The sequence below is a fragment of the Peromyscus eremicus genome, chromosome 20 (genome assembly GCF_949786415.1).
Source record: "Peromyscus eremicus chromosome 20, PerEre_H2_v1, whole genome shotgun sequence".
NCBI classification, from domain to species: Eukaryota; Metazoa; Chordata; class Mammalia; order Rodentia; family Cricetidae; genus Peromyscus; species Peromyscus eremicus.
In genome coordinates, this window is record NC_081436.1 from 23,937,460 (window position 1) to 23,954,698 (window position 17,239).

At 54.4% G+C, this 17,239-nt stretch overlaps 1 protein-coding gene across 1 annotated transcript; it reads right to left on the reverse strand.

The window, feature by feature from the left end:
* Positions 1-4,123: 4,123 nt before the first annotated feature.
* On the reverse strand, positions 4,124-16,336 carry LOC131897133 (TRIO and F-actin-binding protein-like). Its single transcript, XM_059248010.1, has 5 exons — positions 16,158-16,336; positions 15,221-15,340; positions 13,390-13,585; positions 12,333-12,489; positions 4,124-6,684 (listed from the first exon to the last, which is right to left on the reverse strand). The coding sequence occupies exons 1-5, from the start codon at positions 16,334-16,336 to the stop codon at positions 4,124-4,126; spliced, it is 3,213 nt and encodes a 1,070-aa protein (XP_059103993.1).
* Between the last annotated feature and the right edge of the window lie 903 nt (positions 16,337-17,239).

The following is a 17,239-nucleotide window of genomic DNA, read 5'->3' on the forward strand; positions in this document are numbered from 1 at the left end:
CATGCAAAGTGAGGACTCCTCAAGCCAGCTGCCTTCGGTGTTCCTCCTGGAGCTCACAGAACTCCAGCACTCAGCTTCGAAAACCCTTCTAGCCATTGGTGAAAGAGCGCCAGGTGGCTACAAAGAGACATTCTCTCCAACTCAACAATCCAGAAAGGTCACCAGCAAATGTCACCATACCCAACAGAGATCACCTTCAGCCTGTGCCAAAATCCCCGGCTTGTGTGGGTTCACAATGAGTGGCCAGGGCCCGGCGGTGGTGGCGCACGCCTTTAATCCCAGCACTCGGGAGGCAGAGGCAGGCGGATCTCTGTGAGTTCGAGACCAGCCTGGTCTACAGAGCGAGTTCCAGGAAACGCACCAAAGCTACACAGAGAAACCCTATCTCGGAAAAAAAAAAAAAAGTGGTCGTGCTTATATTCAACATGGTATCATGATTATAAAGCTAACAGACTGTATGGAGTCCTTCACATCTTGTCAAGAGCCTCTGGCCCTTGGAGAGAGTGCAGTCTGGTCCTACGCTGGGGCCCTGCCCTTCTCACAGAGGACCTCCCTGCCCAGGACAGGGAGGCAGTGTGTGTCCTCTCTCCTAGTAAAGGACAAAAGACTCGGCCTCCATGAATAGATACCTCCTGTGGGGTCTGACTACTGGACTTCATCTAAAATGGTCATGGAAAGAGGTATGTGAGAGACCATAGGGTCCATCCCCAGCACAGCAAAAATAAGTAAAATACATGAGTCAGCAAGGCCATGGCTGGTGGCTGAGCAGAACCAGGAAGGAGAAACCTTTTCAGCCAACACAGGGTGAGTCCCCAAAGGATACCGAGGAGGACTGTGCAGGTGTCTGTGGGGACTGTCTCTAAAGTCTGCCCACAGCTGAAGAACACTGTAGAGGTCTGCAGAAGGAACGGAGCGTGGGTGGTGATGACGCCGGCCATCCTAGCGCTCAGGAGGTGGGGCAGGGAGGCCAGGGGTTCAAGGGCATCACTGGCTACATGGAGAGCTGGAGACCAGCCTGGGCTACATGAGACCCTGTCTCCAACCAACTGAAAATGTGGCATCAGGCTTTGCTGTTGTCCTGTGGCCTCTGCTGATGTCCTTAGAATTAGATCTGGAAGCTGTTGGAGTCCTTAGCTGTCCTAAGGTCCCTGGATTCTAAGCTTGAGGGCTCCCTGGATGAGGCTCTGTTTTTCCCCCTGAGACAGGGTTTCTTTGTGCAGTCCCGGCTGTCCTGAAACTTGCTCTGTAGACCAGGCTGGCCTTGAACTCAGAGATCTGCCTACCTCTGCCTCCCAAGTGTTGGGATTAAAGGCGTGCACCACACCCAGGCAAGGCTCCATTTAAAATCAAATTTGAGGCCTTTGAACAAGTTTCCCCCAGAACTGAGGTCTAGGGGCTTCAATGAAAGTCCCAAAATTCAAAGTCCCAAACATGATGGGGACCTAGTAGGGAAGCACAAATGTTTGGTCTCTTTCAAACATGAACTCTCCATACAAATTCCAGCTTGCTCAATGGTCATTCCTTCCAATACATCTTCCCCTATTCCTCATAAGCTTTGAAAGACAGGACTGAAGAACTCTAGAAGATTCTGAGCCCCACGCCATGGGAACCCAGCTCTTCTGCAACAGGACCCGCCCAGAGCCACCTGTCCCCAAGGGTTGATGTGGCTGCACCGTGGATGACCAAGGAAATAAATTTCCTCTGGATACTTGGATGGGTGTAGGGCCTCCAAATGGTGTCAAAGAGCCAACAGAACAGGAGAGCACACACCTTTAATCCCAGCACTGGGAGACAAAGGCAAGTGGATCTCTCTATGAGTTCCAGGCTAGCCTGGTCTACATAGCAAGTTCCAAGCCAACAAGGGCTATATAATGAGACCCTGTTTAAAAGCAAAACAAAACAAAGACACCATGTTTAGCAGATCCAAGGAAGACTGTTTCAAAATTCAGGCATTTAAGGGGATGGGGGTGGGGGGATGGCCAAAACACCAGCCAAATGCCTAAGTCTTTGACATGATCCTTCTAGAAAAATGTCCCAGGCTTAGAACAATGCTTGGGCAAAGTAGATGCTCAATAAATATCTGTCAGAGGAGTAAATTGGGAGACAATGAAAATACAACCCTGCACACCCCCATCCCCCAGCCTCATAAATTCTGCCTCTTATGAAAATACATGCCGTCCTCAGAGGGCAGATGGTATTCCACCTGGAAAAGTACTAGACAGGGAAAATACTCCAAAGTTATAAAACTGAGATGGGAAGACAATGTTCTAGGACAGTGAACAGAAGTAACTGTGCGAGCCCAGTGTGGTGCCGTACGCCTGTAATCCCCGCACTCAGGAACCTGGGGCAGGACCTAGCGCCCAAGGCCAGCCTGGGCTACATAGCAAAACCCTATTTCAAAAATGAGTAACTACGAGAGAGAATATTTATGTGTAGACTTATTTGTGAACTCTATTGCAGAGCCAGCATGGCGTACTCCTGTACACCTAGCACTTGGGTGAGGGAGGCAGGAAGATCAGGAGTTCAAGGTCATCCTCGGCTACCCAGTGACTTCAGTTCCAACCTGGGCTGCAACGAGACCCTGTCTCAAACCCATTTCTCCCCTAAAAAAATGGTTTTTCTTTTTGTAAAGACCAAAGAGAGAAATACACTAGTGTGGGGGTCAACAAAGGTTCTCTCTTGGATAGTGAACGGATACAGTTTACTGAAATGGTCATTTGAATAAGAAATAAGACTTCTCACTGGGCAGTGGCTCACGCCTTTAATCCCAGCAGGGAGGCAAAGGCAGGCGGATCTCTGTGATCCAGGCCAGCCTGGTCTACAGAGTGAGTAGCAGGACAGCCAGGGGTGTTACACAGAGAAATCTTGTCTCAAAAAAACAAAAACAAAAAAAGATTTCTCATCCAAATTCAGATCTTATAGAAACGTTGCACTCAGGGGCAGTGAAGAGAAGAATCTTACAGTGCTGGAGGCAGGCTTTGGTGGCACACACTTTTGATCCCAGCACTTAGGAGGCAGAGGCAGGCGGATCTGTGAGTTCGAGGCCAGCCTGGTCTACAGAGTAAGTTCCAGACAGTCAAGGCTTTACAGAAACTCTGTCTTGAAAAACCAAAAGGAAAAGGGGCGGGGGGCAGGGTGCTGGAGATGCTCTAGAACTATGTCGCCATAACTGCTCCTCTCAGTCCGGATCTAAAACCCATTAGATAATACACGGAAAGTTTCCAGACTTCTAGGCACCCCCCACCTTCCTCATGTCTATGATAAGTGGAACTGTATCTCTAAATTAAATTCAGGGGCTGTCTCTGCTGAGGAGAGAAATCCCAGCCAGAGCAGGAGGGGGATGTTTCTCCTCCCACGTGTACTGACGCTTTAGGACATTCACAGGACACTAGGATTTGGGACTCTGTGGCCACGTCCCAGGAAAGTAATCCCTAACTTTTGAAAGTCCGCAACTCTGGGAGCTCTTGTGGAACGCTCTGGGATGGGGGCCGAGGATCTCCTTAGCAGGTGCACGTTTTGGGATCCATCCCCAGCACCCAGAAGAATAAAACCCAGGACATTTATCTACTTAGTGGCTCAAACCCAGGGCCTGTGCATGCTGCCTGCCAAGCACCCCACCACTGAGCTGCACCCCAGCCACTGGCCACACGTGTAAAACAAGCATGTCTGTCTGCCTACAGAGCACAGGGGAAGAGTCATGGGTACTTTCTGTTTCCTCCCTCATGCGGGGAAGAAACACTAAACCCGCTGCTCTGGAGCAAACCCTTCATGAGTTCGGCCTCATTGAAATCAATGTGCTTTTAGTTTTCCCCATTTGACAGAGGAAGAAACCGAGGCCCAAGTAGATTCAGTTGCTTTAAGCAGGTATCACAGGATACAGGGTAGCTTTGACCCCAGATTTAAACCAAGCCTGCCAGACACCAGCTGTTTGTTTGTTTCTAACTACTTGGCTACCCACAGTGTTATTTCAACCTCAGGGGGGAAAAAATCCTAACGTACAGACAGACAGACACAGTGGCTTGCCTGAGACTGTCCAGCCAGTGGGCAGCAGGGCTTGAACTCCTGCTTCTGGAACTTTCCAACTGCTCTCCTCCCCAGCCCACCTGGCTGCCCCTGCCCTGGCTCACCTGCGCTCTTGCCCGAAGAGGCGCTCCACCTCTGCCCGGCCAGGGCTGCGGGTCCGGCCCTCGTTGCTGCCCTGTGCCTGGGGCTCTGGCCCCCTCTGGGCCAGCCTCCGGGGTGGGGGCAGGTCGGCCAGCATGGTGTATTCCTCCCTCTCCAAGTTGTGTCTGGTTTCCCCTGGGGGTGCTGAGCCTCGAGAGCCTGAGCTACCTGGGGGAGGGGAGGGGGCCAGGAGACCTAGATCACCGGGTGGGTGGCGGGGAGGGGAGGAAGCTCTGGGTGCATCCCGATGGCCGATGCACACTTGGGGGGGCAGCAGTGGGGAGCCGTGCAGAGAGTCAATGGAAGGGGCAAGGCTCTCCATACTGGTGCCAGGGGGATCCTGGAAAAAGAGGGAAGGCTCGGGCGCCTGGCGTGGTGGGGAGGAGAAGGAAGGGGCATCTCTGTGCCCGATACATACAGGAGTGGGGACGTGGGGAGGCTCGTGCATAGAGTCTGTGGAAGGGACAAGGCTCTCTGTGCTGGCCCTGGGGAGATCCTGGAAGAAGGAGGGCTCTGGGAACTGGCGCGGTGGGGAAGAGGCCCGGGGGGCATCACGGTACCCGATGCACACTGGTGGGGGAAACTGTGGAGGATCATGCTGGGGGGACTCGTTCTCGGCATCTGACGTGTCTGGGAGGAAGGGGAAGGGGTCAAACTGGGTATGGCGAGGTGGTGAAGAAGCCCGGGGGGCATCACGGTGCCCAATACACACTGCAGGTGGCATGTAGGGGGGTTCGTGGTGGGGTGATTCGCTCTCAGACGAGCGGGGATCCGGAAAGAAGGGGAAAGGGTCGTACTGAAAATAGCGAGGGGGTGAAGAGGCGCGAGGTGCATCCCTGTGCCCAATGCACACAGCACATGGTGGCTGGGCGGGCTCTGAAGAGGTCTGGGGAGCCCCTCGTGGTGCTGGGTGCGGAGGCGATGAAGTCCGAGAGGCACTGGGGTGGCCTGGGTTATGAGAGGAGGAGGAGGAGGAGGTGGCCGGGGATGGCGAACAGTGCTGGGGAGGGTCGTGATGGGCTAGTTTGGTAGGAGCTGAGGCCTGAGGCCTGTCCCCTTGGGTTGGCCGGAGAGAAATGGATGCCCAAGGCACCTGGTTCTGTTTGGTGCGAGATGGCGATGAGGTTCGAGGACCATCACTCTGAGTGGGTCGAAGGGGGAAGGAGGCCCAAGGGATATCTTTGTTGGTACGGTGGGGAGAAGGGTTCCGGGAACTACTCCCCTGAGTGGCCCGGCGGGGAGATGATGGTCCTGGGTTGTCCTTTTGGGTGCAGCCTTGAGAGGAAACCCTGGGGTTGTCTCGTTGGAAGGAAGATGATGATGGTCCTGGGTTGTCTCGTTGGGTGCAGGCGCTTCGGAGATGTTCCCATCTGCTGCAGGAGGCTGTAGTCTTGTCTCCTTGGGTGGAAGGGTTCCTGGGGTTGTCCCTCTGGGTGGTTCTGTTTGGAGAGGAGCTCCGAGGATTATTCCTCTGGGCACAGGGAGTCCTGGGATTGTCCCTCTGGGCACAGGGAATTCTGGGGTTGTCCCTTTGGGTGGTTCTGTTGGGAGAAGAGCTTTTGGGGTTGTCCCTCTGGGCACAGGGAGTCCTGGGGTTGTCCCTTTGGGTGGTTCTGTTGGGCGAGGAGCTTCTGGGATTGTCCCTCTGGGCACAGGGAGTCCTGGGGTTGTCCCTCTGGGTGGTTCTGTTTGGAGAGGAGCTCCGAGGATTGTCCCTCTGGGCACAGGGAGTCCTGGGATTGTCCCTCTGGGCACAGGGAGTCCTGGGATTGTCCCTCTGGGCACAGGGAGTCCTGGGGTTGTCCCTCTGGGTGGTTCTGTTTGGAGAGGAGCTTCTGGGATTGTCCCTCTGGGCACAGGGAGTCCTGGGGTTGTCCCTCTGGGTGGTTCTGTTTGGAGAGGAGCTTCTGGGATTGTCCCTCTGGGCACAGGGAGTCCTGGGATTGTCCCTCTGGGCACAGGGAGTCCTAGGATTGTCCCTCTGGGTGGTTCTGTTTGGAGAGGAGCTCCGAGGATTGTCCCTCTGGGCACAGGGAGTCGTGAGATTTTCCCACTGGGTGGTTCTGTTTGGAGAGGAGGCTTGGGCACAAGGAGACGATGCAACGTGGGGGCCATCTTGTGGTGTGGAGGTCTTGAGGCTCTCTTGAGGGGCTCTGAGAGGAGAGGACAGTGGAGTGCTGCTTCTCTGGGTGGACATGGTTCTAGGAGTGTCCCTTTGGGAAACTCTTGAAGGAGAGGACGTTCTGGGGGTGTTCCGCGGTGTGGCTAAGGTCCTGGGGGTGTCTCTTTGGGTGTTTCTGGGTAGAGAGGAAGCTTGGGAGAGTTCTTGTGCAGAAGAAGCATCCTGGAAAACATCTCTTTGAGCAGAAGAGGCCTGGGTGGCGGTCCGAGGTCCACCCGGTGGTGTCCCGGAGGAAGCCTGGGTTTGCCCCGAGCGATGTCGCTCCAAGGAGAAGTAGCCGCTTTCTGCCCGCAGCTTCGCCCAGTGCTGGCCAGCACTCTCCCCACCGCTGCCAGAATCTGGAGAGAAACGAGGGTGTTTAAGGTGAAGAGAGGGATCCAGGGAGGACAGAAAAAATCCAGGGGCAGCCCCCAGCCTGCTTCTAATAGGTTTCAGTGTCTAGTCAAAGAGGTGCACTCTTCCCATTCAGGCTGAGACCAGTCTCAGGCACCCATCTGCTGCCAGGCCAGGGATTCACAATGACTCGCGGAATGGGGCCAGAGCAAGAAGGTCATGGATATGTCACAGGAGATCAAGGGTGTAGAGAGCAGTGACCCCAGAGAGGCAGAAGCGGATCAGGAGCAGCTCTCTGATGATTTTGACTCTTCACTTCTACTTCCTGGGTGGGATGTCCACAAATCATCCTCACTTCTAAGAAACCCCTCTGTGGGTGCCAGGCCATAGTGCCCGTGCCTACACCTGAGGACTCTTCCTACCCCTCCTGCCCCAGAGGCTCATGCCAGGTGCTGGGACTGTGCACGGAGAGGGCACCTATGTGTCTGTGAGGGCTGCAGACGCCCAGGTCTAGCACAGAGCAGAACGGGAACCTAACCAAGTTACTGCATGTGACAGTTAACATTGTCAACAGGATATACTCACCCAGGGGACAAACCTCTGGGCGTGTCTGTGAGGGCGTTGCTAGATTGGGGTAACTGAAGAAGAGGGCCCGGCTGAAATATTGGCAGCATTATCCCACGTGCTGGAGTCCCAGAGTGGATTAAAAGGACAAAGCAAGCAAGGGCCAGCGAGATGGCTCAGCTGGTGAATGTGCTTGTGGCTAAGCCTGATGACGTGAGTTTGATCCCCAGGACCCACAGGGTGGAGAAAACTGACTACTCTGGGAGGTTCTCTTCTGATATTCACACAAGCTCCTCAGCACACATGCACACACATGAATAAATAAATGATTTTTTTTAAAAGCGAGGACACACGGAGGCAAGGGAGCCTGCACTGGGCACCGGTGTTCGTCTAGGTGGGTGATTCTCAACATGTGGGTCGCGACTCCCAGAGAGTCGAATGACCCTTTCACAGGGATTGCCTAAGATGATAGGAGAACACAGATATTGACATTATGATTCGTAACAGTTGCAGAATTACAGTTATGAACAAAAATAACAGCAAGATTGGGGATCACTTGCACGAGGAACTATATTAAAGGGTTGCAGCCTTAGGAAGGTTAAGAAACAATGCCGGAGCCAGGCGGTTGGCATTAATCCCAGCACTCGGGAGGCAGAGGCAGGTGGATCTCTGTGAGTTCGAGGTCAGCCTGGGCTACAGAGCGAGTTCCAGGACAGGCACCAAAACTACACAGAGAAACCCTGGCTCAAAAAAACCAAAAAAAAAGAAGGAAAGAAAGAAGGAAGGAAGGAAGGAAGGCAGGAAGGAAGGAAGGAAGGAAGGAAAGCAAGTTGTAGGTACTTCCTGACTGCAGATCCATCGTGACCAGCCATCACACTCCCGCCGCCAAGCCTCCCCTGCCGTGTTGGATTGTATCCTTGGCCTTCCTTCCTGAAATTTCTTTTGTCAGGTATAAAGAAACTAACACTTTAGGCACCTCAAGGGCGTGCTGGTCTTAGAGACGAATGAGCTGCCCTCAACAGTGACCACGTCACGGCTCCTGGCTGCTGTGAACTTGGGGTCAACCTCCACCCTTTTCAACCCCTTAACCATCAGCTGTGTGTGCTCCCATCCCTCCTCCTGCAGTAGCAAGCCATGGCTGCCTTCATGAGGACACTTCCTTCACACTCAACCCCTATTCCCTCCAATTGTGTTACACTGGTAGCTGGTGTTCCGAAGTCTGAACTCTCAACATCGGAGTGGCCCTGAGGCCCCCTAAATCCACCTGCTTCTGTCATCCCCAGCCCCCACCCAAGGTCACTGTCATTTTTGCTCAATCTCAGTAGCCCTCCCCTACAGCATGAGTGCTCTTTGCCCAGCGTTATCATTCCCCTACAAAGCATGGTGAGTAGGTCTGCCCTGCTCACAACCTTGAGGGGCAGGCAGGTAAGGAATGGCCAGGAAACTGTCACAGGAGGAAGGACCAGAGAAGATCAGCTGACTAAATGCAGTGAGATCCTGCGTCATGTCCCAGGACAGAGTAGGATTTCGGACTGTTGGAGACTGTAACCTTAGCACTAAACCCCGAGAGGTGGAGGATGCCGGAGGATTGCCGCGAGGTTGAAGCTGCCCAGGGTTCCAGAGTTTGAAGCCAGCCAGGACTACAGAACAAGATCTTGTAACAGACAAACAAACCCAAAGGGATTGGAGGAGGGGAAGAAGTGGACCTGATTAATCTGTAGTTTACAGTTATCATGTTCATGCTCCTTTTTTTTTTCTGGGGCTGGAGTCCAGGGTCTCACACTGCAGGCAAGTGCTGAGACACATACCAGCCCTCACCAATGTGACTTATTTATTTGTTTGTGTATGTACTTTGGTTTTTCGAGGCAGGGTTTCTCTGTGTAACAGCCCTGACTGTCCTGGAACTCGCTTTGTAGACCAGGCTGGCCTCAAACTCACAGAGTGCTGGGATAATGCTAATTTCTTCACTCCAGCCTCTGCACAGTTGTACGTGAAGCTAACAACATCAGGGAGACCTGGGCAAAGGGTCCAATGGCCCCCATAGCTACCATCTTGGAAAATCTAAGATTATTTCAAAATGAAAAAAGAAAATACCCTCTAGGGGCTTCCTGCTGGATTTGGACTAAGACCCAGGCTGTGCAGGGGTTGTCTCCCTCCACACCCCACCCTCGCCCACTTGCCAGGGTCCAGCACCCACTCTTTGAGGTCCTCCTGCACAGCACAGGAGCTCACCACCCAGGGCCATCGCTCTTGCTGCTCCCTCTGTCTGAAGCGGGCAGCGTCCTTCTAGAACTTAGTTTCCTGGCCAAGGGCTGCCTTCCATGTACCCTTCTCATGTCTATTTCCTTGACTACCTGCTCTTCTCCTAGCAGCCCTGTGTGATACAGCCTGGTGTTCCCGTGGTGCCTCTGGGACTTGCAGAGGTTTTCAGCACACAGTAGGTGTGCAGTACACACAGTGCTCTCACCTCTGGTTCTGGTTCTGCCTCGTCTGCGGTGATCTTACCCTTTGTGCCATATATTGCCTTAGCTGCCCCCTGCTACCCCACATCAAGATGCCCTAGGAGCCCGGTTCTCACAGGATGAGGCCTCCATGCAAGACAGGTACACAGCTGTGCTTGGGCAACCTGTGTCTTGCATCCCCCTTTCCCCCAGTGAGCTGCGGGACTGGGATGTGCCCAGCAGAGGCTCAGTCCCTGACTGCAATATTGCAAGTAGCCACTAGGTGGCCAGTGGCCACAGATTCTAAGTAGGTCACAGAGAGGCTACCACCCACTGCCCAGGGACTTTCAAAGCAAGAAAGCAAAGCCTGGGTGTGTGTGGCCTGTCTGTAATCCCAGCACGGAGGAAGCAGAGACCGGAGGATCAGGAATTCCAGACCAGGCTCAGCTACATAGAGTCCAAAGCTCACTTTAGCCAGGATCACAGGCATTGCACCCCCACACTCAGCTGGAGCACTTTAGCATCAGGATTTAAAAAGGAAGGGATGAAGTGCTATGTGCTATCCTGTGCCCAGGCCTCACGGGGAGGGGCATTTTGTCCCACATGGGGACACTAAGTGGCCTCCTGGCTGCAGCAGCATCTGCAAAGCTCTCCAGCCTCAGGGAGCCTTTTCCCTACAGCTCAAGTGTGCTCTGAGGAACATTGTGAATACCCTGCTCATCCTGTTGGCGGGAAACCTCTACCGTGGGATTCAGCATCAGCCAGTGACAACTCTGGGCTGAACCAGGTGTTACTAGGTGGCTCACGTGACTTCCCATCCTCCTGCCTCACTCTGCTCCAATGCATTCTGACTTCGCACCCAGCACCATCCCAAGGCATAGGTTCAATAACATCACTCCTCACCCCCTGCCCAAACCTTGCTTAGAGAAGAGAATCTCAACCCCTTGGTAAGGCTGAGGAGGCCCAGCACAGCCTACCCCTGGTGTGCACCCCATCCATGTTTAAACTGCAGCTGCTAACAGGCCACATAGTCCTGCCTCCTTGTCCTGCTCTCCTCGGCCCTAACAGCCCTCCTCTCCTGTGCCAGCCCTGTACCCATCTGTGGTGGCTTGAATAAAAATAACCCTCCATAGCTGGGCAGTGGTGGCGCACGCCTTTAATCCCAGCACTCAGGAGGCAGAGGCAGGTGGATCTCTGAGGCCAGCCTGGTCTACAGAGTGAGTTCCAGGACAGCCAGGGCTACACAGAGAAACCCTGTCTGGAAAAGCAAAAAGGAACCAAAACAAAAGACTCCTTCTCTTCCCCCATGCCGGTGTCTGCGCCTCCTCTGTCCTGGACCACTAGAGCTAGCTCCTGTCTGTCTGCTTTGCTAGATGCTGAGCTTTCTAGGGCAAGGGTCAGTCTAACTCCCCTGAGATCCCAGAGCATCTTCTCCCAAACTTCACACATGCATACTGATGAGACCCCTTAAGGACCATGGAAGCCAGGACTGCCATCAGGGAAGGTGGTGGGTGTTCTGGCATTCTAGCCCCAACTCCTGGCCCACTGAAGAGAGATACCAGGGCCAGAATTGGGTGCCCACTATACTGAACTCACATCCCAGCAAGATGCTGGTCAACCTCCCCAACCTCCATGAACTTGGCATAACAGTGGTGCCCTCCCCCATCTCTCTCTGTCTCTCTCTCTTTCTCACAACAGCACCCTGACTTCCCCTGGGGATTCTCCCCTCCTCCTAGTTCAGGCCAGGGGGTTTGCACAGGAGGCCAGACTTGGTGATCAAGATGACCCCCCCAGTGGTCCCTGTGATAACCCTTCCTGAGACTTAACGGTGGTCATAGAAAAGATGTGCCCTTCTTCCGTGGGACACAAGCTGGCCCCTCTGGTGGTCATCATGCTGTGATTGGAGAAGTGTTTGGCCAGGAATGAAGCCACTTCCGCAGAAGGCAGAATGGAGAGGAGATCTGGGTACTGTCTGAACACCTGGGTCCAGCCGTACCTGAGGTCCCACCCTTACCATTCTACTTATGGCAGATGTTCCACTTGGGTCCAGCCTCTTAGAACTTCGAGTTCCCAATCTTTCAACCGAGGGAAAGCGTCCTTAAGTTGGGCAGCAGGACACTCAATATAAGAACTTCTATTATTAAGATGCGGGCCCTCGGGGTTGGAAAGACAACTCAGTGGTTTAAGAGCACCAACTGGCTGGGTGGTGGTGGTGCACGCCTTTAATCCCAGCACTCGGAAGGCAGAGGCAGGCGGATCTCTGTGAGTTCGAGGCCAGCCTGGGCTACCGAGTGAGTCCCAGGAAAGGCGCAAAGCTACACAGAGAAACCCTGTCTCGAAAAACCAAAAAAAAAAAAAAAAAAAAAAAAAAAAAAAAGAGCACCAACTGCTCTTGCAGAGGACCCAGGTTCAATTCCCAGCACCCACATGGCGGCTCACAACTGTCTGTAACTCCAGTTCCAGGGGATCTGACACCCTCACCCAGACATACATGCCGGCAAAAACACCAATGCACATAAAATACAAATAAATAAAGTTAAAGAGAGAGATTCTGCCCCTCAAAGGAAGCCGAGCCAGTGAGATGATTGTTTGGGGGGACACACGCCATCACCACTTCGTGGTCGTGGGACCACCCTAGAAGTACTCACCCTCCTTTCTCTGGCCCGCTGTGTCTCCTCTGGCCGGGGACCTCGTGACCCTTCGAGCATTGTCAGCTCTCAGCCCCTCCTGAGGCCTCCTCGGGATCATCACGTTGAGTCTGTCCCCGTCGGGGACCACCCCTGGCCTCTCAACAGTGTCCCAATCCTGCTGGGAGAGCAAAGAGCTTGCCGGGGAGGAGAAGAGGGCCCCAAGCCCGTATCCCAGCATGAAGGGTAGAAGAACAGGTTTTTAAGGGCACCTGTCACCTGAGTGGGGCTCTCAGCCAGTGATAACTCAGCGAACCTTCTGTCAACCTTGAGAAAGAGGTACAGCCATTGAAATCAAAATCTGGGCCGAAGTCACACGGACGGAAGAAATGGGTTCAAATCCTAGGCCTACTGCTTCGCAGCTGGGTGGTCTCAAGTGAGTTACTTCCCTGCTCTGGGCCTCCCCGTAACAGGACCACAGCAGTCTCTAGCATAGAGGGTGGTGGAGAGCCGGGCATGAGCTCAGGCCCACTGAGACCTTTGCACGGTACCTACCACACGTGTGAACAGGCTGGGTGGGTTGTTTATGTGGAACCCATTCTTTCCTGTCATTTCCTTTTGGGGGAGGGGAGTGGGGTGTAATGGGACAGGTCTGAACGTGTGAAGGCACAGGGACAACCTCTTGGCTCCTTCAGCTCCTGCCAGCTCCTGCCAGCTCCCAAGCCTGTTCTCTTCCCTTTGCCTTTGGAAATCAACACCAGGACTGGTCATGGTCTGGGTCTCAGCAGCATGTGGCCAGGGCAGAGCTGGGGCCAGCCTCATGCCTGCTTCCCAGCCCTGAGACCTGAGCCAACTGGTGAGTCACCCAAAGTCCCTACTGGACTGAAATGCCTCCCTCCACCTGTCTACACTACCCCACACCCGCCCTGAGGCGGCCCAGCAGAAGCCGCACCTTCCCATCAGCGAAGGCAACGGCCAAGCCTGGCCCAGGGTTCTGCTGTGAGAGGCTCAGCCCTCCTCTGGAGGTTTAGCGCTCTTGTCTCCCGGGCTTATTCCCAGATTCTGGCCCTCAGCTCACCACAGAGGAAGAAGTGCTGGTATCATCAGGGGTGCTGCTGTCCTGGCTGGAGCTGGTGTCAGAGTCGGGGTCCTCGTTGTCCCAGCTACTACAGGCTGGGCCCTCCAGATAGGGTACCACCTCAGGGTCCTGGGGCCTGTTCCTTGGAGCAGTTGCAAGGCCCTCTGCAGGGAGAGCTGCTGTTGGAGACCAGACCCTGGAGAGGAGAGAGACCAATTGTTTTCCCCTAAAAGGTAAACGACGTCAGGGACTGAGTCCTGCCTGCCCACAGGGACATGCAGGTGTGCTCACACCATGCCGGGGTCCGCAGCCACAGAACAAGAAGCCAGTGCTGGGGGTTGGGGATTTAGCTCAGTGGTAGAGCGCTTGCCTAGCAAGCGCAAGGCCCTGGGTTCGGTCCTCAGCTCTGGAAAAAAACAAAAACAAACAAAACAAAACAAACAAACAAAAAAGAAGCCAGTGCTGAAGACATTGGGTTGGGCTCTATATGGGCCACCTCCTAGAGCTGTAGCAGCCTCCCAAGGGAGAGAGTCCCACCATATAGATGAAGAAACCCAGGCTCTGAGGGGTCCAGAGCCTGGCCAAGGCTCCAGCCCCTTTCAGTGAACAGGTGTGGGGACACTGAGCCAGGCTGGCAGACGAAGGCTGTTAAGCGTTGTGAGGTAAAGTGTGTTCCAAGGGCAAGAGCTGTGGAAATGAGTGCACTGTACAGAAGTGGTCCCTGTGGCCCCCACTCAAGAGGCTTAAGGCTCACGGCATTCCCAAAGTGACCCACAAAATAGTAAGGAGTCATGACGCTCTATAGTGAAGGAAATACAGAACATTCTACACACATCCCGACCTTCACGCCTCAACCACGCAATGCAGGTTGGCAAATCAAATGCTCTGACAATCCTACAGGAAAGATTCCTCGTAATTTGTCCTGGACTTCCTGAAATACACTGACTGTCAGAGGCTCCCTTTTCTCTTTCTCTTAAAATGATGCCCACCCGAGGGGAACATCTGCCCTCAAACAACGAGGAATTGGTCCAGCCTCTCTCTTTAAAACTTATTTCTGCAGTACTGGAAATCAAACCCAGGATCTTAGGCACACCGCCTGTCACCGAGCTACACTCAGCCCATCTTGTTTTACAAACAGGAAAAGTGAGGTATAAAAAGACGGAATAGCATGCCAAAGGTTCCAACACAGCAGATGTGAAACTGGGATCCAGCTCTCTGGACCCCCAGGCCACGGCCTCCCAAGGTCTCATGACCCCAGTAAGGAACTTGGGGTCCATTCAGGCCTAGACTGGAGGGAATCTCCAAGTCTGGGGACCCAGTCAAGCAGGGGTGGCAGCAGGTGCCCTGGCTGAGAGGACCATTCAATCTTTTAGGGGGTGTGGGGGAAAGAGTCTAGCTATGTAACCCAAGCTAGCTTTGTGCTCCAAATCCTCTTGCCTCCACTTCCTGAGTGCTGGTATCACATCCATCTGCCACCTCACCCAGCTCCTTCAATCTTTTAAAACCGCACACAGGAACCAGGAGAGGTACATCGCTATCCCCTACCCCATGGAATTATGGGACGGTCCGGGCCATCGGCAAAGACAGGCAGGGGCAGGGTCAGAGACTCAGATAAAACAAGGACAGATCAATGTGAGCTTTCCAGGGGTCCCAAGGACCCCTGAAAAACATTCACTGTCAGAGTCCTCTGTGCCCAGACTTTGTGGGCTGGCCACCTGACCCATGCCAGCTGTTGTCGATGGACACTGCCATCATGAAGAGTTGCATGTAGGGAAAGTATGGGCATTCTCCCCCCAAGGAGCCCGTCCATGGAGCCGGGGGCTCTACCCACCTCTGAGACCCCTGCCTGAGGCCAAGGTCTTCCACACAGTGGCCAGCACAGGTGGTGGTGTCGAGCGGGTCCTGAGGGGCCGGTGGGCAGCAGGGCAGGTCGCAGTAAGGTGCCTCGGCACTGGAAGGGCTGTGAGGCTCCTGGGCCCGCATTGGAGAGAGGAGACAGCTCAGGCCCACGTGGGACTCCCCTTCTCCCTCCCCCAGACAGCCCCTCCCAGCTCAGACTGGTGGGTGTCTCCAGAAGTCATCTCCTGGGATCTCCTCCTCAAGACCAGCCACTCTATCAGCTGGAGGTGCCCTGGGGGCTCTGATTAGAGTCAGCAGGGTACCTGGAGAACATACGCACACGTGTACATGCATGGGTCGAGGTACATGTGTGTGTGTGTCTGTATGCAGATAAATACCTGTGGTTTGGGGTACCCATGTGTCACATCGTTGTTGAGGGATATGTGTCCAATCGCATGTGTACAGGCCTGTCAGCTACACCAACGCATATATGTGTGCAAGATCATGTAAACACAAATGTATGTGTTCATGCCTGAGAATGGGAAATGCACCAAAGGCCCCAGTGCAGCCTTGCATCCAGAAAACAAGAGGGAAGGAGAGAACTGGGCTCCTCTGGAATGGAAGAAGGGGTCTGAAGGAGGAGGGGCCAGCAAGATCTAGAAGAAATGAAGGGTTCTGTTCCACTACAGGAGAGGCAGGGGCCCCAAAGTAGAGGGTCACAGCCCCAAGCTAGAGGTGCGCCCTTGGCACTGCCCACACCACAGCAAGGCCACACCTGGAAAGGCTGGTATTGGGCTCAGCCAGAAGGAACGGCTGCTCCCCTCAAAGAAGGCCCCCCCATTCCCTCCACCTCCCAGAATGGCATGGCCCTCCCCTGGTGGTGGGAGACAGGGCCATGGCACCTTGTGCCCCGCCTCCTCTCGGGTTACCTGGGCAGCGGGCTCCGGCAGTGGCAGCTGGCGGCTGTCAGCACCCTCGTTCCCGGGGGGCTCCGGCTCAGGCCCCCACACTGCCGCCCTCCCAGGCCCTGACTCTGGGCCGTGGTGGCTGTGGTGCTCCAGGCAGCAGAAACCTTAGAGGGGCCAGCCTCGGGAGCAGGGCCCTTCATTACTGTTTCATAAGCCGGGGCCCAGCCAAGAACAATGCAGGACATGAAACCAGAGGAACCCGATCCTGGCAGCTCACCTGAGAGCAGGCCCGGTGGGAGTCTCCCTGGGGACCCTGGAGCCTGGCGACTGGGACAGAGGCTGTAGCCCAGGCAGTGCCCTGGGTGGGCAGAAGTGCTCTAGAATTCAAGAAAGCCACCATGAGCAAGGCCAGGCTGGGCCGAGGAAGGGCTAGGGGTCTGCAGCCACATCCAGGCCAAAGCGAGCCGATCAGGATTCAGTTTCACACCTGCCCCACAGCCAGATTCTGATCAGAGCCAGGCAGCCGGAGGTGTCAGATCCACAGCCGGGCCTGGCGCCTTGGCTACCCAGGGGACAGCATGGCATGAAGGCGGGGAGGGAGCGGACTCTCAACCCAACCCCTGCACTTCCAAAGGCCCCACCCAGCATGCACCCCGGGCTGACATGGCACCTGGTTCTTGCTTTCACCCTTAGCCCCATCCCCTCCCCCTATTCATGTGACTGTGTCCAGTGGTCAGTCGCCAGCTCTGATTTCCTGCCCAGTCAGTGTTCACCATCTCTGCCTCTAACAGACCTGGGTCCCATCCCAGCTGGATGACCTCACTCAGTGGCTTCCCTTCTCTGGGCCTTACTGTCAATGAAAAGGAGACAGAGGTGTGACCAAGACCTGGGCTAGGTGACTTGACCTCAATTGCATCACCTATAAAACTGTCACGATAACCCCCGCCACCCCCTAGGGGATGGGAGGAGAATTACACGAGGTGACATTTGTCTATCATAAACACACACACACAAAAAAAAATGATTGAGAACATTAAAAAGAATCTTACAAATGTTAAATTGGTAGGATAATATTAAATACAACTAAGAATAAATAAATTAGC